The sequence below is a fragment of the Pleuronectes platessa genome, chromosome 8, assembly GCF_947347685.1.
Source record: "Pleuronectes platessa chromosome 8, fPlePla1.1, whole genome shotgun sequence".
Classification (NCBI taxonomy): Eukaryota; Metazoa; Chordata; class Actinopteri; order Pleuronectiformes; family Pleuronectidae; genus Pleuronectes; species Pleuronectes platessa.
In genome coordinates, this window is record NC_070633.1 from 1,628,051 (window position 1) to 1,650,442 (window position 22,392).

The following is a 22,392-nucleotide window of genomic DNA, read 5'->3' on the forward strand; positions in this document are numbered from 1 at the left end:
CTTACAAATTGTAAAAAAATTTGCAGGTTGGTCCGCCAATGTAGAAGTAAGTCCCGAGTTTCAGTACGGAGTTACGAGTAACGTCTACGTTATTCCGTACTGAGCACACCGACACGGCCGGTCAGAAGAAATAAAGCAGAAAGGTGTCGAAAAGTAACATTCTTTGGAGGAATGTCCACGTCACATTCTCCTCCTTGCATCCCTCCACTCCAAGGTTTCTTCATTGTTGTTTGTTGCGGTTAGCCTGTGGATGCTAACAAGCTGCTAGCTCAGCAAAATGTCTGCTTGGCGTCACGTTCGATGTGGCGGGGAGGAGGGGTGGTATTGGTTGGGAGCGGGGATGGTGGTTGGCGGGTTAAAAGGCTGGTCTGGTAGCGTCTGTGTGGGGCTGATGGAAGAATGCGATTCCATGATGACGGAGAGGAAGTATAAAACGTGAGTTTTCGATATCATTTTTCTTAGAATGGACTGAGTGAAAAAGTCTGCGGAGTGACTGTTCATACTTTGAGGGTACCTACTGACCACCTTCAAGTAATTCGGGATAATAAAAGCTCAGAAAGTGTATTTATTACAATATGGGCCCTTTATGGTAAAAGAAATAAAAAAAATTAAAAGGGAAAAAATTGATGAAAATTCAAGACTGCGAAAATAAATATATAAAACAATCAAGGACACTTTGCATGTAGTCAGGCTTGACCATGTGTCTGTCCGTGGTGACTCCTTATTTACATTCTGTTGTGTTTTTGCCAGCTCCTCCCTTGAATGATCCGTGTGCTTTACGGTGCACTTACTATCCTACTTTCATAGTTTATTACAATAATATTTGTGACAGTAACATTAATAACCAAATATTAGGTAAGAATAAGTTCATAATTCTTCAACACATTTTCACATTCACATTTACTTGCATCAGACATAGGATAAGAAAAGAGTAAACATGAGACTGATTATAGTCCTGCATGCTGGGGTCCAAAACCCAGCGTCAATAATGGCAAGGAAAGTGTTGAACAATTCGATTTCTGGTTGACTGTATGTGGATATCCTAGCATAAGAAGTTTTAGTCTCAGATATTTAGATCAACTAAAGGATACATTGACAGAAAAAGTATAGAAACATAGGTAAAAAGAAAAAAGAAAGATTTACAGCAGATTGGAAGGCTATTGAATATTGGATGGAAGACAGCCACATTATCATAACTGCGTCTAAAAATGCAGGACTCTGAGCCTCATGCCGCTCTGCAGAAAAGACACCTGCAGCAGCAATCAAATACTACACCACCTGCAAAATCACTCCTGCCATATGATGAATTAACTCCCAGAGCCACAGTATAGGGATCAAGTGGCATTCATTCACCAGCACGTATTAGAACTCAGATGCTGAATGATGCCGGCAGACAACCAGGTCCAGCTACACCATCCACTGTGACCCCATCAACACTTACCCCAACCCAAAGATCCCTCCAGTGGAGGAAGACGCAGAAGCTATCCAAATGCTCCCAATAATAGAAATGGCAAGCAGATACGGCAACAGCAAACTGTTTAACAGATTATGGACATTTGCTGACATGAAAGAGACTAAGTTTCATCTACCAAGTGCAAATAATTCAAACCCACCATAGTGGAACTAAGTTGTCTTCTGATGTTCTGACACAGGGGCGACTGTATTGTACTTCCCAGTTTTGACACTAGGTGGCACCCAACTTCTAATTTTTTTCTGTATGTGGCCCTCGGGATAAAAAGTTTGGACACCGCTGATCTAGCCTAAACTTTATTTAACGGAGACATATTATGCCCATTTTATCACAGTTGATATGGTTCCTTGGGGTCTTAATGAAATGTCTGCAACATATTTTGGTCAAAATACCACAAGGATCATTTAAAACAGCACCCTTTTTACCCTGTCTAAAACAGCCCTCCTCAGATTGAACTGTTTTGAGTGCCAATAGTTACTCCTGCCGTTTACCCGCGCTTCATTGAATTTCTTCACTTTGACATTGAGAACACTGGGCAGGAATCACATCGCGTGAACACCCACCATGGTCCTTCGCGATGCTTTGTTTTAATTAAACAGTCAGACTCGCACCAGTTCTAAGTCAGCTGCTGGGCGCCAGCCGAGGCGCACCACCATAGGGGGCCCCCCGTGCGAACGGAGGGTTCAGGCATGTTCAGGGACATAATCAGTGTGAGTCTCTGCTGGGTCTACAACTTAAGAGTGGCACAAGCTCTAGAAGGGAATCTTTACTGGATGTACCATTTCACTGATTATTTTCGTGCTTGCCATAAAAATGCTGTGAAATCTGCTGAGGTTCAGTGCAGAGGGCCCCTCACCAAGTCCAGTGTCCGACCCATTAGGGCCTTCATAGATGACCTCACTGTGACAAAAAAATCTGTCCCAGGCAGCAAATGGATCCTGAAGGGCTTTGAGGACCTGATTACATGGGCTCGTATGAACTTCAAGCTGGTGAAGTCCAGATTCCTGGACTTCACCACCAGTGCTGAAGAAATGAAAGACCACCAACAAGTTCTGGTTCGCACTTGGCAGCACCCAGATACCATTCATCAAGTGGATAAGTCAGGCCTATCTTGCAAGTTCAAGGCCTGGATTTACCATAATGGCATCCTCCCACGTATTCTCTAGCCCGTCTTTGTCTATGAGGACCAGATCTCTATAATCGAGGGCTTTGAGAGGAGAGTCAGCAGGGACCTACGGAAGTGGCTGTGACTACCTGGATGTTTGAGCAGCATCAACCTGTATGGGCAGAGCAACAAGCTGAAGCTCCCCATCAGCAACCTGAAACAAGAATTCATAGTGTATGGACTCGGAGTCGAAGGTGTATGATGTGAATGTTGGCTTTACGATCTTAATTTAGGATTTACACCACATATGCAGCCTTACAGTTTGTAACTGGTGCGAATGCCATTACATATCACTGCGAATTACACTCTAATGCACAACATTCTTTAAGTTGCAATTGGAATCATGACTCGGTCTTAGCATGTTAAAAATCATTTAAAATCAGTTTTCATAATATACTTTTACACTTCTTACCTGTACATCAGTTCTGTCTGCCACCCATCTAGCAAGCTGCTCAGCTGCAAAGCCTCTGACCTGCAGCTCATAGGTATCAGATAAGCGAGTTTTTCCTTTTGATGGGAAGTGGAGGAAGGTTGGAGCAGAATTCATATTCAGCTGAAACATACAGTCAAATTATTAATACACGGAGAAGTGAGGTGTAATAGTTATTAATCAAATTCCATCTTACTGGTTAAACTTTGAATAATTGTATACAACAGAGAATTTGTTCCTTAATGCTTTTTTGTTACACATTTAATATTGTGTAAGACATATTATGCTTGACCAAATTTCCATGGGGATGGTCAATAATTAGGAAAATTTATTTGAATCTGAAATCTCCAGTGCCGGGGCGTCCCAGCAACGTAATCAACAGCATCGATTACATATGAACGAATTACGCAGAACACGTCGTAAGAAAGGTGGCTGCGCACAGTCAAAGCATGGACTCACCCTGAAGAGTAAAGGCCAATGTATGCTTCTGCGTTTTGACGGACACGGACAGATAGGACCGCCCTCTCCAACGTGGAACGCCCTCTCCGTGCCTCTCCGAGGCTCCTCGGAGAGCTTTTCGTGCCGCGCTCATTTTTCTAACTATACGTCGAAATGACGGACAGCCCACGGATAGCACTTGGCTGTGATTGGTCCGCTAACGCCAGCATTTCGGAATGGAAACTTCCTGTTCCATTCCCTACATCACAATAAACCAAAATCACAACTACGACTCTATGATTAATGTGACAAGTGTGTCCGGCTGACGGTGGCTGGTTAGAGCACTTACAGCATGTGTGTACGGTCACATACGGTTATAACGAACTTTGATAACGGGGCTAGCGGGCTAGCCACCATGCTAACTGCGGTGGGAACAGCGCAAAAACCCGCTGACTTTAATCCCACGGCTCATGACACTGTTTCTCAAACACCGTCAGGTTAGAAGCAAACACTTGGTAGTAGTTAGTATCGGGTGTCCGTGCTGACTGTGTGTGGAAGCTGGGGGGAGCTAGCTGCCTCCGTGTAGCTTCAAGCTGTTGAATTAGCAACACAGTTTGGAAACAAGACCGGGGAACCGCTGCGCTAAGACACGATAACAAAAGCATTTTGACCCGCTGGGTGTCACTTTATTCAGCAAAAACTGTCGCGTCATCAACATCATTTTTCTGTTACCATCGTTCACTGTGTTTGAGGAGCCGGGAGGACGTAAATAAACCAGCGTGGACTTCTTCTATATACCTCATGAGGTAGGCTTGTCTAAGCTCGACTTCCGTTTCGCCATCTACTGTTCTGGCGGTGAATTGTTTTCACAATAAAAAGGCTCGTAGAACTATAAATCAAAAAGGGTCCGTCCGATCCGTCCGTCCGTCATTCCGAAACGGACTCGGAGAAGCATACTGAGGCCTTAAGCTGAAATGAAGAAAAAAAATTGCCTATGATCATCTAGCCTAGGTGGACACTTTTTCTTGCATTACAGTCATTTTCACCTGCGATGCTTGTTAGTTGTTAATATTTGTGTGGATTGTTAATGTTCTTGTTAAGATTGTGAATGGAGGTACATTATATATTAAGAAAAAAGAAGAAAAAGGGAAATTCTAACTAAATCTTTCATAAATGTTTTCTCAAATTATGCACTTTACTTTAAGATGCCTTTTTCAAATCGCTTGATTTTGTTTTTAAATGCAAAACTTATTTTACTTGAAACTAGAAATTAACATTTATTTTATTTTTGAGTACCCTCTAGTTAAATGTGAAAATGAATAACAAACATTGTTGAAATACTATTAAATTGTCTTTGCTTTATTGTATTTGTTATTTAATCAGTTTTTGACTTCGTACAACAAACTACTCTGCTACTTCAAGAATTTTTTTTTTGATAGACTGAATTTACACAGCGTTTTGATATTCCTCCAGATAGTTTGAATAGATAGTTAGAAATTTCACATAGTTTTTCATTTATTTTGCTGTTGGAAAGCTTACTTGAGATTGATATATTCTTTTTAATTAATGGAGCAAACTCTTGCACGAATTTTATTTTGGAGAGATTTTGTATGGGCCTGTAAAATATTAGCAGTTCAGACTGTCTGATTGTTTTGTATTTAAGAAAATACATTTTAGAGGGTTTCTTTTTTTTTTTTTTTTTTTTTAAAAATTGTATTTTGTAAATTCATTATTAAATTAATCAATTGATAAAAAATAACTGTTAGATTAAATAAATTATTATTAGTTTAATCCAAAAAATTATCGTTGATTGATCGATAAAAAAAAAATATATATATATATTTATTTTTTTTTTAAATCGATAACTGCACTACGGGCAGGGGTTCCCAAACCTTTCAGCACGTGACCCCCAAAATAATGATGCCAGAGACTGACGAGCCCCACCGACCCTGGATGTGTTATACAATGTTGCGCACAGCCACGCACTATTAAGCCTATACAAACACGGGCATTAATACAACCAAAAAAAACAACAGCCTTACAGTCATGATATTATTTTATAGCAATTTAAGAAATAAAATATAACAAGAATACAGGTCATCTCCCTGTAGAACAGGGCTGAGTGAGCATATACTGTAAGTATAAAAAAGTTTGCAGGTGATGTCTGTGCGCGTTTGAATGCATAACGAGCAGCAGGCACCTTATTGCTGCCATGTGCAAAAACGTTAGGGTTATTTATTTTAGCCTTAACATTACTTTCATTTCTTAAACTCACTAATGAGATAGTTGGGCAATATGCATGGAGCAGAACAAGTTCATTCTGGGCTCTATTTTGGAGATGGCCACCCGGAGATCATTCTCCACGTTTAGCTGCGATCTGAATTTATTCTTTAACTATGTCAGGGCTGAGAAAGTATTTTCGCACAAGTACACCGGCCTTGTTAACCAGTCAGGGTTAGTGAGGTGGTCAGCGAGCTGGGATTCATGCTCGATCAGAAATATGCCCACCTCGTCCCGCAGCTCATACAGGCGGCTCAGCAGATTTCCCCACAAGAGCAAGTCTGAATTTGAGTGGACGTGATTTTATGTAGTTGACCATTTTCATCACAATGTCAAGAATATGTTTAAGCTTTGGTTCAAGTGATTTGCTTGCAAGAGATTGTCTGCGAATAATACAGTGTGTGGAATTTACATGCGGCGCCACTTGTGAGACAAATCGCTTTCAGTCATTTCTTTTTCTTTTTCCCAAGCATATCTCCAGCCCTCCACACCTGTGCACGTCCACTCCGGAGCGCGGACCCCTGAGCTCAGAGCAAAACGGCATTACTTTTTCCCTCAAAACTGTATCGGATTCAAAAAAGCAGCTGGGCAGAGTTTGATATATCTGTGGATTCATCTAACTGTAAAGCATATTTCCATTTCTTAACTAACCACCAGCTGGCACTTTAGTCCACTTTAGATAGCGGCTAATTTATCCCCACACATGGCCAGATTTATAGCTACAGCAGCGAGTTTAATTAACGTTTCGCCGATTGTGTCTGGCTTTTTTTGCCTGTGCAATTAAATATGCCACCTCATATGATGCCCTTCGAGCTGCGGCTAGGATTAACTGTTTAGTAAAGACTTTCTTTTGGCCTTGCAACTCTCGCTCGTTCCGCTAATCCGTGTGGTAATAACCTGGTTTTATTCTAATTTGAATTCATATTTATGTATACATTTATACAACCAAGGGTTAAAAATTCCTCGTCCCACAGCTCAAAGTGGGGGGACCGCTGCACTAGTGCATAGTGTCTTCAACACATTCCAAACAACTAAATATTGGTGAAATCAATTTCACTAATGTTTATGACAGTGCACTCCAATGTGTGCTGATTTAACATGGACACTGAAGATCCACTGACCAGTGAGATCAGCTGCATTGTTTGGCTGAGCTGCCTGTCCTCAGTTACACAGAGGGTGCTAATGAGGGTATGGCATACGATTAACAACGGGATCGCATTGGTGATAGAAAACAAAAACGGCAAAACAAGAATTTGCCTTACCATCTGAAAGACGTCTGATCCTTCATCAAAATCAACAGATGCAAAGAAGACTTTATTAGTAAAGGCAGAGGAATAACGCCAGGAGTTAGCCAGAACTTGGTATTCCTCATCAGCTTGTCTGAAATGAGATAAAAAATTATTTTTAATTATTCCATTAGAATTAAAACAGCAGAAGTCTGTTGCTACTGTAGCTGCTTCATACCTGCATACCCCACACTGTCTCTGTGGCTGCAGAGCTGTAAACATGATGACCACAGAGTAATTTCTGGGAGGAGCCTTGACAAAGCGACGAAACTTATCTCCGTTCATCCTGATGACTGAACGCTTGGAGGTCCACTCCATCATCTGTGTCACCTTCTCTGACAGCAGAGTCTAAACAGGGCACACAAAGATAAATGCAAGCAAAAAACTATGAACCATCCTTGAATTACTAGCTTCACACATTGATATGGCTTTAGTAGGACCACACATCCAAGACAGAAATAATACAAAAGTAAAACAGCAGTAGCAGAGCATATACCTCCATCTAGTCCAATACTCTATCATGCAATGTTAAAGAAAACAAAACAGATCATCGGCAAAGAAAACATAACTTTCTTTCTTCAAACAGCACATCAAGATTCAAGATTCAAGATTTGTATTGTCAAATGCACAACAATAACATTAAGCAGTCGCTGGCAATGAAATGCTTGAGTCACAGGCTCTCTTCTAGCAATGCTCAAGTAATTACAACCAAAAAATTTAAATGAAAAAGAAATAGTATAAAATAGAATAAAATATCAAAAATTTTAAATAGAAAATAAAATTAAATATATCTAAATATATATATTTACAGATGAAGAGAAAAATAAAACAACAATAATGCAATTAGTGCAATAGTGCAAATATGCAAATATGCCACGGTGCTGGTTTGGTGGAGTTATTGCAGTTCAGAGGAGTTTAAAAGTCGTATGGCCTGGGGGATGGAGGTTGTTGTCCTGGCACCAAGATGTCAGGGCTCTGACGTCCTCTCTGTAGGCCTTCTAATCGTCGCCGGTGATCAGGCCTATGACGGTGGTGTCATCAGCAAACTTAACGATGGTGTTGGAGCTGTGGGTGGCCACGCAGTCATGCGTGAATAGGGAGTATAGGAGAGGACTGAACATGCAGCCCTTGGGGGCTTCGGTGTTGAGAGTCAGGGTGGAGGATGTGGTGCTGCCGATCCGCACCGCCTGTGGTCTGCCCATCAGGAAGTTCAAGATCCACTCACGGAGGGCGATGTTGAGCCCAAGGTCTCTGAGCTTGGTGACGAGCTTCAGGGGCACAATGGTGTTGAATGCTGAACTGTAGTCGATGAACAGCATTCTCACATATGTGTCCCTCTGGTTCAGGTGGGAGAGGGCAGTGTGGAGGGTGAGGGAGATGGCATCTGCAGTCGACCCATTTGACCTGTAGGCAAACTGAAGAGGGTCCAGAGAGTCAGGGAGGGAGGAGGTGAGGAGTGGTTGGACCAGCCGCTCAAAAAACTTCATGATGATGGAAGTGAGTGCTACTGGGCTAGTCATTCAGGCAGAGGGTTTTAGTTTTCTTGGGACATGCAGGGACTACAGACTGGAGCAGTGACAGGTTGAAGATGTCTGTGAAAACATCTGCCAGCTAATCTGCACACACCTTGAGAGCTCGGCCAGGGATGCCTTCAGGTCCAGGTGCCTTGCGTGTGTTGATCCGGTTAAGAGATCTCCACACGTCTGCCCTGGATATGACGGGGGCAGCAGTCCTCCAGGGCCTCTTCGATCTCCACAGCCTGGGGTGTGCTCTCAAAGCGTGGATAAAAAGTGTTCAGATCCTCTGGGAGAGATGCAGACATTACATCAGCACTGCTGGTCTTGGCTTTGTAGTCTGTGATGGTTCTCAGTCCGGCCCACCTGTTCCTTGTGTTGGAGACCTTGTAATGGGACTCCAATTTGTCCCTGTAGAGTCTCTTAGCACTGCTAATAGCAATCCGGAGTGCGTACCTGGATTTCCTGTATTCCTCCAGATCCCCTGAGTTGTAGGCAACAGTCCGTGCTTTGAGTTAAGCATGGACGTCACCATTAATCCAGGGCTTCTGGTTTGGAAATGTTCGTACAGAAATCCTTTTCACCCTTTTCGTGGATGGGTAACACAACTGGCCTTAATAATTACAATAGGCTAAGCATAGACTGTTCAATTATAATCATGTGATTTGTTGTGAATTTGATTTGTGTTGTGATATTTTGTAATAGGTTATTTGAAAGTAAATGTTAGTTATATTTTTTGTTCAGCGTAGTTTTATTACATTGTGTTTTTCTCGACAGTTGACCTTGATGAATATCAGATTATGTTTTTTAATGTTTTTTTTATTAATGACGAAAAGCAGGCCTTGGCAAAGGGTTTACACAATTGCCACTGATTGCTGTTATTGCTGGTATTACAGCCATGCATTATACGGTTCATTCTTGTAACCAACTACGCTTATCAACACAGTTTTTTTACACATTTAATACTTTGTAAGGACTACATTTTTATAAAGCTCTACACAAAATAACCTGACCATATCTTAATTTCCATTGATTTATTTTATATTGAGGTACTATCAAGCACACTTCTGATGGCATTATCTTAAAGATCTTTCAGAAAATGTGTAGATTCAGTGATAATCGTATCTGGCAAGGTGTTTTATGGTACAAGAAGTTCTGCTAGCATGATCATCTCATTACAGCATTTTATGAACAGGTTATGATGAGTCGCAACAATCGCAAGTGAAACTGCAGTTATTAATGCAGTGGTGTGAACCGACGTACGTTCAGTGGTGACACTGCTGCCTATTCTATTAACGATAGCAAACATGACTTTGCGGTTAACACTGGACCTTAGAGCTAAGGTTTCATTTGAGCCGATTTACAAACGGTACCATGGTTTAGAAACTCAGTCTGATGGTGAAGATGTTTTAAACCCTCGTTGTTTACTTCGGACTGTCCACAGCCACACATTAGCTGCTTTCTGTCTAATGTTAGCTTAGCAATCGGAGTTCCAGAGTAATAGTCAACTTTGGAAACGTGTCCTACATATAAGGCAGAGCTTGTCATCTCTTATGAGCGCGTGTTATCACAGACATGTTACCTCTTTCTTTTTCTGGCCGTCAGCTGGCTCATGGTTGTGAATGAAGAAAACAAACAGGCAAATAAAAAGTTTCTTCAACATATCTGCGTTCCTCGCCCGCACTATGCCGTCTCCTGTCAGCTCATGATTGGTTAACTATAAGCCAATCACAGCGAGCTGGTGCTTTTTCTTCCCAACTTTATTCAAACAGAGCATGTTGACAGCATAGGAAAGGGCTGGAAACACCTATACAAAGTGTATGGCTGTCACAATAGGTGCGTTCGAGATGTACTTGGTCTGAGTGTGTCAGACTTTTAAGTCAGTGACACGCGAACAACGATCGATGTCTCAACATTTGTTTTTTTGCTCCAGAATAAACGGATGTTAAGGAAAACGAAACTAGTGTTTAGTGACCATGTCAGAAAGAGTTGATCATCACATTGTCTTAAGAGATAAATAGTGATAACCTTTTTCTTTTTATTAATCAGCACATTAGAAAAACGAAATCCCGCACACATGAAATAACACTGCAGTAAAGTGAGCCGTCATCTGGGAAGCCAGCCGCCTCCGGGTTTTTTTTTTGCGCGTCTACTTGTGGCTTTACGGTAAAACAGCATGGTTGGCTGAAACAGCCTAAAATTACTACAAATATAACTTTATTTTTTATTTTTTAAATCTTCATGGCGTATCTGCTCATGTAAATTATCATGTATTTTTACTGCAAATTAAAGGGCAAGTCTGTAAAAAAAAAAAAAGGTGTACATAATGTAACCATATTTGGAAGCTGATTAAAAATATTTCTTGAGAGGTTATAAGTGACTTCGAGTGGATTCCTGTTCGTGGTGTCTCTGACTATGTTGATTTACATTTTTGTGTATTTTTACTGTATAATAACTGAGAAAATTAAAGTGCAAATCTGTGAAAGTGGCCCAATATACATCTTTGGATGGAATTTTAAGATATTCCTTAATAGGTTATGAGTATTTCCAGTGGATTCCTGTTCATAGAGCCTCTGACTATGCAATGTCCACATTAAAATTTAGATGGAACCTCCTGTTTTCACAGACTCATTCCACTTCAACATGACGAACATCTCTGAGTGTCAGCGACATTATATCAGTAAAGACTGAACTAAATTTTCAAAATGACTCCCCTTTAAACTGAAAAGGGATTTTATTTTTTAAACAATTAATTAATTGTTACTGAATATCATTTAGGTGTCTTACCTTCCTCCATGTTGTTCGATGTACTCTCAAAAAAGCATTTCCAAATACATGTACAAGGATATGAGGTGGAGTGTGTCAACTTTACATTTGTCAACTTTGATTGCACTAGTTGAACCTGTTAATAGCCCAAATTAATAGTCTGCATGAGAAGCTACAGAGACAGGGAGTGGAATCAATAAAATGCAAAAGAAACAATGTGGAAAAATTAAAACATTTTTTTGATACTGTATATATACATATTTTTAATCAACTTTTTTCATTTTGCAGATAGCCGTGTCAGAAACAGTCCCGGGTGGTGGGGTAGTGTGTTTGGGGAGGAGATGAAGGTGATTTAAGCACATAAACAGCAACTCCAGCTTTCAGCCCTTGCTCATTGCAGCTCCTTGGTGTCCAAACCCAAGCACTGTTCATGGAACCATCTCCCTGACTGATCAAAAAAAAGTTGAACTTTTTGGAAGGGTTGGGTTCCGTTACATATGGCGTAAAATTAACACAGCATTTCATAAAAACAAATCATACCAACAGTCAAACATGGTGGTGGTAGTGTGATGTTCTGGGGCTGCTTTGCAGCTTGAGGACCTGGATGACTTGCCATAATTGACGGAACAATGAATTCTGCTCTCTAACAGAAAATCCTGCAGGAGAATGTCTGGCCACAAGTTCAAGCGCACTTGGGTTATGCTGCAGGAAGTCCACCAGTGAATGGCTAAAAAAAACCAAAATGAAGGTTTTGGAGTGGCCTAGTCAAAGTCCAGACCTAAATCTGATTGAGATGCTGTGGCATGACCTTAAACAAGCCATTAATGCTCGAAAACCATCCAATGTTGCTGAATTCAAATCAGAATCAGAATCAGAATCAGAAAGTATTTATTGCCAAGTAGGTTTACACCTACAAGGAATTTGCTCTGGTTATTGGTGCAGACAATGAACATAGAAACATAAAAACATAAAAACACAATAAATACAACACACATAAGAAAAGCAATAAAAAGAAACAATATATATTTACTCACTATTTACTTCCCATTTACTCACTTTTTCTAATATTTATACAAAGTAAAATTTATTTAGATATAAACATATCTAAATAAAAATATATAAAAGATATAAGAAGTGAAGTAAAAAGTGAAATGCAAAATGCAAAACAATGAACAGTGTCAGATTGCAATATGCAATGTAATGCAGTATAATATAATATAATAAAATGTGTTAATTTAACACATCCTTGAGGTGTGGGGGCGGAATAAAAGTCTGAGTCAGGTGGGGGTCCCGGGCCTTGTTGATAAGGCCAACTGCAGCCGGGAAGAAGCTGGTCTTGTGGCGGGCGGTTTTGGTCCTTATGGACCGCAGCCTCCTGCCCGAGGGAAGAACCTCAAATAGTTTGTGACCCGGGTGGAAAGGATCAGCCACAATCTTACCTGCACGCCTCAGGGTCCTAGAGGCAAACAGGTCCTGTAGAGATGGTAGATTGCAGCCGATCACCTAGATCAAAGAATTCTGCAAAGAAGAGTGGTCCAAAATTCCTCCACAGCGATGTGAAAGACTCATTGCCTGTTATCCCAAACATTTGATTGCAGTTGTTGCCGCCAAGGGTGGCACAACCAGTTATCAGGATTAGGGGGCAATTACTTTTTCACAGAGGACCAAGTAGGTTTGGATAGACTTTTTGACTTATTAAATGAAATCATCATTTAAAAACTGCATTTTGTATTTACTCGGGCTGTCTTTGTCTAATATTAAAATTTGTGTGATGATCTGAATCATTTAAGTGTGGAAATATGCAATTTGTTTTTGCCGTATTTGGTCTGTGATGATTAATACAGAAGAAAAAAAGTTACATAAAAAGAAGGTATTTGTAAGAAAATATTACAAATATAACAAATCTTTGTATGATTTGTGTATGTACCCATTTTATTCTAACTTCACATTCTTTGTTAAAGGCATTATATTTTACAGTCTATGGTCACAGGTGCCAGTCATTTGCACCACATTTACTGCAGCTACTGAAGAGAGATGTAAGTATAAGTTATTTAAGTATTGTGTTTTATTTGTGTGAGATAATAAAATCTAGAAGTTTGCATCTTTTAAAGCATATTTGTCTGTGACACAACATTTACAGAAACAGTGACTATCTTCTACAACTACAACTGCTGCTTAGTAATGTTTTGCACCAAAAAGACTGATGTTTTGGTTCATGACGAGTGTAATAATCAAGTGTAGTGGTAATGTTGGGCCTGCAGATGGCAGGGATTCTCATGTAAGAATTGGGTCACCGTAAAAATAAGACGAAGAAGACAGAATCCGGAAATTATGACAAGATGGCGGAATGTGAAAACAACCACGACAACAAACAGCCGTCCAGTTTAGATACCCAGCGTCCTAATTTATCCGAGCTGCTAGACCGTGGGTGGAAGATATTTGAAGAGGTGGACAGTACCAACCTCCCCCTGGGCTCTAGCAGCATCCAGGTGGGAGTGAAACGCGGCATTGGTATGTTAGAAGAAGCGTCCAGAATGGTGGCTCAGCTCGACCTGTTCAGTCGTAACGAGGAGTTGGAGGAGGTCGCCACAGCGGAACTGAAGTATCTACTGTTGCCCGCTCTCCTAGGAGCTCTTACCATGAAGCAGACCAGCAGAGACAAACGACTCCAAATAGTCCAGACAGCCCGGGCTTACTTCATGGACTTCCTAAGGAGATGTAAAGAGTATAACATTTCAAACTTTAAAATACCAACGTCGCCAGAGGAAGACCCTAGTTGTGTCGAAGCTCCAGATGATGGATCTACTGCGGCCAAGGTGAGGAGTTCTTAGGTTACACAGCACACTGGACACAGAAAACACATTTAGCCATTGCTCTTGCATCAAAAAAGTACAACCTGGCTATAGTTTTCTGTACACTAATTTAATTTGCAATATAATTTAGCATCTTGAGTTTAACACTGTAATGTGTCCGATTGCAAACCATACTTTCTGAAAGTATAACATCTCTTAATAAATTTAATTAGATTTAGAACATTTCAGTTATTGATATATGAATATACTGCACTGTATTATTTAAAGAAAACATTTTTGATTATACAGATATTTTATAACTTCATGTTGCTGCTGCTGTTAATACCGTGAGTAAGAGTGAATAAGACAGAGAGGACCGTGCCTCAAATGGAGGCAAAAGAAATTGCTTCTCATAGTCAGATCGACTTGTTTCATCTTCTGAACGTATTTTCATCATACAAAACTTTAGGAACTCTAGAAATATTTGCAGAATAATCATATTTAAATATGAAAATAGCCCTACCTAGAAATATAAATATTATACAGTGTTAATCATAAGTGGTGTCCCAACCTCCACTCTGGAATATTATTTGGAAATTGAAGTTTGAATGTCCCTGACATCCCCAAAAGTGTCCCAGAGTAGATGTGCACAGTTCCTCTTAGCAGGTGGGGGACCCTGGAGCACCTCTTCCTCTTCAGCTGTTTCGACTTCTTCCCTGAGCTCCTCCTGTTCCAATCTGTTCCAATCCTGTTCCAACAAATGAAAGAAAGTGGGACAAATTGAGTTAAATAATGACTCCAGAATAGTCGGTAGGCTATTAGCAATACACAAGGAAGCAAGTATTATGGACAGGAAGCTAGGCTCACTATGGCAAATGTTTGTTTGTAATAGAATGGTTTTGATAGAAACCTATATCAATTTCAGCTACATGTCTATCCAGTGCGCACATACACACACACACATACATACACACACACACACAGCTGTAATAGGCATTATGAACGAAAGTGTAGGCTAATTAAAATATTGAATTACCTGAGGATGCTGGTGCTCCGCTATTGCTACAGCATCCGACATGAATGGCGGAGTTTTAAATCTCGCATCAAGTGCTGACGCCATTCTAAGTTTGATCTTCTCCAAGTTGTCTGCATACCTTTTCTTGAGGTCTTGGTGAATGGCTTCCTTGATGTCTTTAACAAACTGAGTATCCCCAATGCTCTCCCGGGTGGCTTGCAGAAGCTCTGTGATTAGAGGGGCTATCACAGAGAGTGTCGAATTGCTCTCATCCGACATAACACACGTCGCTACCTTGACTGGCTTCAGAGTTTGGACCAATTCTTCGGCATGAGATATGTCCGACTCTGTGAAGGTGTTTATCCCCCTTTCGCTCTTTCTGACCTCAGCGGAGAGCAGTGCGGCGGTGATCGCAGGCTGCTGCTCAAGGAAACGTTCAACCATGTCATAAGCGCTATTCCATCTCGTTGATATGTCGGTTATCAGTTTGCGCTCCGGAATAGCTTTTGTGTTTTCTTCAAAGCATGGAGGCCAGTGTTGCTTCTTTGGAAATATGCAGTTAAGCGTCTGACTCGTCCGAGTAGCCGTGCAACAGCTGGCAGCTTCAGCCGGAAGGAAATCATGAACGAATAGATTGCATTGTGCCATCTGTAGGATTATAAGCGGCAACGTTTTTTTCCGCCTTGAATAAAGTAATTAAAAGTAGGCTGAAGACAAAATATCGATTTGGGAATCAACTTACAAGGAGAGAGTAATGGGTGGGAAGTACGACCAAGAGTTAATATCACTGTAGGGCTGCTCGATTATGGAAAAAATCATAATCACGATTATTTTGGACAATATCAAAATCACGATTATTTAAACGATTATTAATATGTGCCCTTATTCTGAAGTCTATGCTTTATTTTTTTAATCACTTCCGGTTCCGGTAAAAACCGATGACGGCTGCGTGTCTTATTCCTCCGTGAAACCAGGATATCTGTGCCCGGTTATCAAACCCTTAATGATTGCAACCCTAAAGCCTGAAACATGCTTCTGCGTTTTCACGGGCCCGTAAGCGCAAGAGCCCTTCCGGGTCCCTTACGTGCTTATGTATCCCTCCTTAAGGCCTAATTATAGTCCTGCGACTGCAACCGCGGAAGGCCACGCAGCTGCATCGACGGACTCGTTTTGGTTTATACTTCTCTAACGTGCTGCGCGTGTTGCAACGCAATTCACCGCCAGAACCATAGGTGGAGTAACGTTTTTTTTCAAAGACAAAACACACAAAGAAGAGACGTCTTCTTCTTCGTCGACTGTTTATTTACATCGCCACTCCGGCTCCTCATAGCCTATTTCTGGCGGACAAATCGGCCAGTCAGTGACGGGTTATGCAAGTGGTCATACTTTCGGATCTCTTCTGCCAAGTGCTCTTCTATTTGGTCCATATTCGTTCTTCTAAATCTTCCGTGATTTCCGCGTATTGTGGGGCATGAAACCGGAAACTAGACTCCGGACGGGATGTAGTCAGCCGACCAATCACAAGCCTTGCAGGCTGCGTGAGGCTCGCGTCGTTTTGTCGTATAGTTAGAAAAATTGGCGGACGCACGCAAGCCGCCAGAGGGCACGAAAGGGGCGTGTTGCGTGTCTTGCGTGCATGCATGCGTCCGTGCAACACGAGTATAATTTGGCCTTTACGTGCTGACGGGTGTCGACCCCCTTTTCTAAAATTTACGGCAAAGCTCCGCAAGCTCACTCAGCCCGCAAGGCTGTGATTGGTCTGCTCTACATCCCTTCTGGAGCTGCATTTCCGGTTTCATGCCCCATAATACAGGCAGAAACAACGGGAGATTTAGAAGAATGAATATGGACCAAATAGAAGAGCGTTTGGCAGAAGAGATCCGAAAGTATGTCCACTTGTGTAACCCGTCACTGACTGGCGTATTTGTCCGCCTGAAAAAGGCTACAAGGAGCCGCAGTAGCTATGTAAATAAACAATCGATGAAGAAGAAAGAAGGCGTCTCTCAGGTCGTCTTCGACAAAAAGCATTACTCCGCCTAGTGTTCTGGCGCGGAATTGCTTTGTAAGACGCGCAACGGTTGGGGAAGCATGAATGACAACGAGTCTTGCGCCACAGCGGCCTGAAAAGTCGCAGACGCAGTCGCAGAAGCATGTTTCAGGCTTAACAGTCTCTGACCGACTGACCGGCGCGGAGAAATGCGGTGCGCAGCCAGGCGGGAGCACGCTTGAGAATAGCGGTGCGCGGCGCGGCCGCTACATGGTGTGCTGCTGCCTTCCCTGCTTTTCCACTCGCGCTGTTTTTTTCACCGCCGTTCACCACACACACACAACTTGCTTCTTTCATTTACTGCTGCTTGAGAGTGAGAGCCAGTCAGCTGGGCTGCTGAATGCTTTGGGGGAAGGACTGAATTGCGCATGCGCGTCTCTTTCGAAAAAAATGCCAAATAATCCCTTCAACTCGATTATAGTAGTTTGGAGATCGTTTGACCCCATAATCGTAATCACGATTACATTTCGATTAATAGAGAAGCCCTATATCACTGTATTTTTCACTCCTTCATACAATTTCAAAACTCTCTACATTGAGAAAATGAAATCAGGGTATTTGAAACCAGGTCAACTGAGCCTTCTCTCCACTGGACACTCCACTCATCTCTATTAAGCTTAGATGTTACTTTTGACGCTTTAATTGATCATCCTTTTACCATTCACCTTGCATAAAGGCAGCGGGTCATATGTTTCTCTTTTAAGTGGTTGATTTATCGCGGTAATGGCGGTATTGGGAATTCCATGTTGTACGGCACTATCATACCCATGATGACTTTAATACTGGTATACTGCCCATCCATAAGATGACTCACACACACAGAATAGAGCAGAATGCACACATCAAAGCTTTGGCAAGAGCACTACTTGCTGTTCCAATGATAATTACTTCCTTTTTTTTATTTTTTTCTAAACGTATGGAATTTTAGAGAGAGGGGGAGAGAGAGAGAGGGGGAGAGGGAGGGAGAGAGAGAGAGAGAGAGAGAGATTATTTGATAGTCTGAACATTAATATGTGCTTCTTCTTCCAGTCTGGCCCCTGCCAATCAGACCTGGTTGCCATGGCAGCACAGAGACAAACTAAGATCGAGCGGTACCGTCAGAAGAAGGACCTGGAAACCAGACTGACACATGTACGAGGAGCCATAGATAGCGGACTGGATGACGATGATGTCAACAGAGATTTTTACCTTCTGAATGTCCAGAGATGGGTGACCGTGTGTCTGGAGGAAATCGAGAGTATTGATCAGGAGGTGGAGATACTCAACAAGATGGATGTTCTAAAGCACAGTGCTGCCAAGCAACCAACTCAGCCGGTCAGGCCTCCCATGAAACCATTCATCCTCACCAAGAATGCTTTACAGGTGACTATGTGTAGATCTTAGCTAATACTATGGCAGCTATGTATAGTCATTCACTTACAAAACTTGCGATAAGGGCTTGCAGCTGGTTGCGGAAGTTATAGGTATGTAGCCTATATGTACAGTGCCTTGCATAAGTATTCACCCCCCTTGGACTTTTCTACATTTTGTCATGGTATAACCACAGATTTAAATTTATTTCATCGTGAGTTTATGTAATGGACCAACACAAAATAGTGCATCATTTGGAAGTGGGGGGAAATATTACATGGATTTCACAATTATTTACAAATAAAAATCTGAAAAGTGTTGAGTGCATATGTATTCACCCCCTTTACTGTGAAACCCCTAACAAAGATCTGGTGCGACCAATTGCATTCACAAGTCACATTTGCAAGTCACATAGTTAGTAAATAGGGTCCACCTGTCTGCAATTTAATCTCAGTATAAATACACCTGTTCTGTGACGGACTCAGAGTTTGTTGGAGATCATTACTGAACAAACAGCATCATGAAGACCAAGGAGCTCACCAAACAGGTCAGGGATAAAGTTGTGGAGAAATATGAAGCAGGGTTAGGTTATAAAAAAATATCCAGAGCTTTGAACATCTCTCTGAGCACCATAAAATCCATCATAAGAAAATGGAAAGAATATGGCACAACCGCAAACCTACCAAGAGGAGGCCGTCCACCCAAACTGAAGAGTCGGACAAGGAGAAAATTAATCAGAGAAGCAACCAGGCGGCCCATGGTTACTCTGGAGGAGTTGCAGAGATCCACAGCTGAGGTGGGAGAATCTGTCCACAGGACAACTATTAGTCGTCTACTCCACAAATCTGGCCTTTATGGAAGAGTGGCAAGAAGAAAGCCATTTTTGAAAGGGATCCATAAAAAATCCCGTTTGGAGTTTGCCAGAAGCCATGTGGGAGACACAGCAAACATGTGGAAGAAGGTGCTCTGGTCAGATGAGACCAAAATTGAACTTTTTGGCCTCAATGCAAAACGCTATGTGTGGCGAAAACCCAACACTGCCCATCACCCTGAGCACACCATCCCAACAGTGAAACATGGTGGTGGTAGCATCATGCTGTGGGGATGCTTCTCTTCAGCAGGTACAGGGAAACTTGTCAGAATAGAGGGAAAGATGGATGGAGCCAAATACAGGGAAATCCTTGAAGAAAATCTGATGCAGTCTGCAAAAGACTTGAGACTGGGGCGGAGGTTCATCTTCCAGCAGGACAATGACCCTAAACATACAGCCAGAGCTAAAAAGGAATGGTTTGGATTAAAGAATGTTAATGTCTTAAAATGGCCCAGTCAAAGCCCAGACCTCAATCCAATAGAGAATCTATGGCAAGACTTGAAGATTGCGGTTCACAGACGGTCTCCATCCAATCTGACTGAGCTTCATCTTTTTTGCCAAGAAGAATGGACAAACCTTTCCATCTCTAGATGTGCAAAGCTGGTAGAGACATACCCCAAAAGACTTGCAGCTGTAATTGCAGCGAAAGGGGGTTCTACCAAGTATTGACACAGGGGGGTGAATACTTATGCACCCAACAGATGTCAACTTTTTTGTTCTCATTATTGTTTGTGTCACAATACAATTTATTTTGCACCTCCAAAGTACTATGCATGTTTTGTTGATCAAACGGGAGAAAGTTTATTTAAGTCTATTGGAATTCCAGTCAGTAACAGTACATAATGGGAAAAAGTCCAAGGGGGGTGAATACTTATGCAAGGCACTGTACAGCAGAGCAGAACGAAATAATAGGTGGAATCCTGTTTATTGGCTAATACCAGTTTCCTGCCGAAGAAATATTCAGACCCCTTACCTTTTTGTACATTAAATTATTATATTGGTCCTTTTCTCCATAGATATACACTTATCTAATGATTTTAGCAGTTTTTCATGCCCAAAGGTCTGCAGAGACTTCAGTACTTTATATAAGCCAATTTGGCAATAGCTTAATCTTCAATCTTGCTGAGCTAAATCTGTACAAGCTTTTCCCGCCTGGGTTTGGGCAGTTTATCCAATTCTTTCTGAATGATCTCTCCCTCTCAGGCTTTGTCAAATTTAGTGGGAATTGCCTTTAAAGTAATTGTTCAGTTCTTTCCACAGATAGGGTTAAAGTCTGGGCTTTGGCTCGACATCCTGGACAAAGACATGTCCTTAAACCACTGCACCAGTTTTTCTGGGACTGCTCCCTCAAGTCATCCATCCCTCAATTCTGACCAGGGTCTCTGAAACCTTAGACTTTCAGTATTGAGATCCGATTACTCAGACCACATTTGAAGGTGGTCTGAGAAGCATATGACCATATTCTTTTGACTGTGTAAACGCATGCTTCCTGCGCGTCAAATGAAGGATCGCGTACTCCGCTAACGTAATCTGACCTTCTAGTTTCACAATGAATCAAGCATATGTTTACTCTGTGTCCATAGGCATATTTGTTTATGGCCACTGCTGCAACATAATGATTTCGATTTTTTTTTTTTTTATACCAACATTTTTATTGGACACATCTTAATATTCAGACTAGGTTAAAACATAATTTGGTATTTGTGAACACAATGACGTACATGATGATTGGCATGTAGAGCGGGAAGTGAAATATGATCAGAAGTGATCACAAGAGGATAGATTTTGTTTTTAATGCCAGGTATAAGCAGTCTAACTTAGAGTACTGGAGATTGGATCTCTGAACAGGGCCTAAAACAGGTAAATGGAATTGTTGGAACAGCAGGACACTTGTGGACAAGGCTGCATTTAAACATCCCTCTCAGAGATTGAAGGTATCAGATCAGTGTTACAGGCCCTCATATTTGACAGAGTACATTTGCCTCTCGTCCACAGGCTCAGGTTTTCGGGCCTGGCTACCCGAGCCTTCCCACTATGACAGTAGATGACTGGTATGAACAGCACAGGAAACATGGAGTACTGCCTGATCAGGCAATATCCAAGAGGGATAACGTGGATGACGATGCTAACGCAACGGAGAGGGAAGAAGAAGAAAAAGAGAAAAAAGCTGAACAGGATGATGAAGAGTCTCTGCTGAAAGCCAGAAACTGGGATGAGTGGAGAGATGGTCATCGCAGAGGTTATGGAAATCGCCACAACATGGGCTAACTGTTCCTAGCATTGTGTGTGTCCATCATTGTTCAACCCGCTCTTTAGTGTGGATGTACTGAAAGGTGCCCAGTAATGATGCCTGTGTATAACCCCTCAAAATGTTACTGGAGAATAAAGAATGATCAAACCATTCAAAACACCGTCAAAACACCACCATCTTTTCTTAGACATTATAACACAAGTTCTTGGGCCTTATATCGTAATTTTTTTATTATTTCAATTGTTTCAGCAAAGTTTGCTTCTTCACTGAACAAACACAAGTGCTGGTAAATGAAGTCACCATCGGTAATCTTATTGCAAAAAGATTATCATGTTAGATTTTGTTCTTTAGTCGGGGAATGTTGTAAAATTACTGTATATCATTCTTGAGTTCATCTGAAATAACCTTTTACTTAGATTGACTAAATGTCCGGTCTTAATAGCAGACCATCAAACAACGTTAAATTATCTAGATAAAGTGGCCACTTATTTGCATATTCTTCCAAACATGAATTGTGTTAAGATTAAAATGTTTCAATAATCCTTTTTTCTGATATGAAAGAAATTCCATGATGTTTTGTTGTCTTTTAGTTTCTCAGATGGTCTTTCTGTCTTCAGGTGAAGCCTATATCACGGGTGTCCACTGCATTTGAATCATAGCAAATCTGTAAAAAATCATAATCATGTAAAAAAAACAGCTTAGCTTGTTTCAAGTAA

At 41.4% G+C, this 22,392-nt stretch overlaps 2 protein-coding genes across 3 annotated transcripts in view; one reads left to right on the plus strand and one right to left on the minus strand.

The window, feature by feature from the left end:
- Nucleotides 1-10,322, minus strand: part of LOC128445686 (magnesium transporter protein 1) — a 29,264-nt gene extending 18,942 nt beyond the window's left edge. For both annotated transcript variants that reach the window (XM_053428467.1, XM_053428466.1), the window contains exons 1-4: nucleotides 10,167-10,322; nucleotides 7,249-7,418; nucleotides 7,047-7,164; nucleotides 3,049-3,189 (exon numbers count right to left, since the gene is read on the minus strand). In XM_053428467.1, coding sequence (XP_053284442.1) covers nucleotides 3,049-3,189; nucleotides 7,047-7,164; nucleotides 7,249-7,418; nucleotides 10,167-10,247 — 510 coding nt within the window. In that variant the 5' untranslated portion in view covers nucleotides 10,248-10,322. The remainder of the gene's footprint in view (nucleotides 1-3,048; nucleotides 3,190-7,046; nucleotides 7,165-7,248; nucleotides 7,419-10,166) is intronic.
- A 3,328-nt stretch (nucleotides 10,323-13,650) lies between these two features.
- Nucleotides 13,651-22,221, plus strand: igbp1 (immunoglobulin (CD79A) binding protein 1). The gene is made up of 3 exons (XM_053428494.1): nucleotides 13,651-14,166; nucleotides 18,234-18,566; nucleotides 21,421-22,221. Exons 1-3 carry the CDS (start codon nucleotides 13,690-13,692, stop codon nucleotides 21,691-21,693), a joined length of 1,083 nt encoding a protein of 360 aa, XP_053284469.1. The 5' UTR covers nucleotides 13,651-13,689; the 3' UTR covers nucleotides 21,694-22,221.
- Nucleotides 22,222-22,392: the final 171 nt, after the last annotated feature.

Coding starts and splice junctions, on each gene's coding strand:
- igbp1 (XM_053428494.1), top strand. CDS start 13,690: ATGGCGGAATGTGAAAACAACCACGACAACAAACAGCCGTCCAGTTTA. Junction 14,167..18,233: donor ATGGATCTACTGCGGCCAAG/GTGAGGAGTTCT, acceptor TTCTTCTTCCAG/TCTGGCCCCTGCCAATCAGA. Junction 18,567..21,420: donor TCACCAAGAATGCTTTACAG/GTGACTATGTGT, acceptor TCTCGTCCACAG/GCTCAGGTTTTCGGGCCTGG.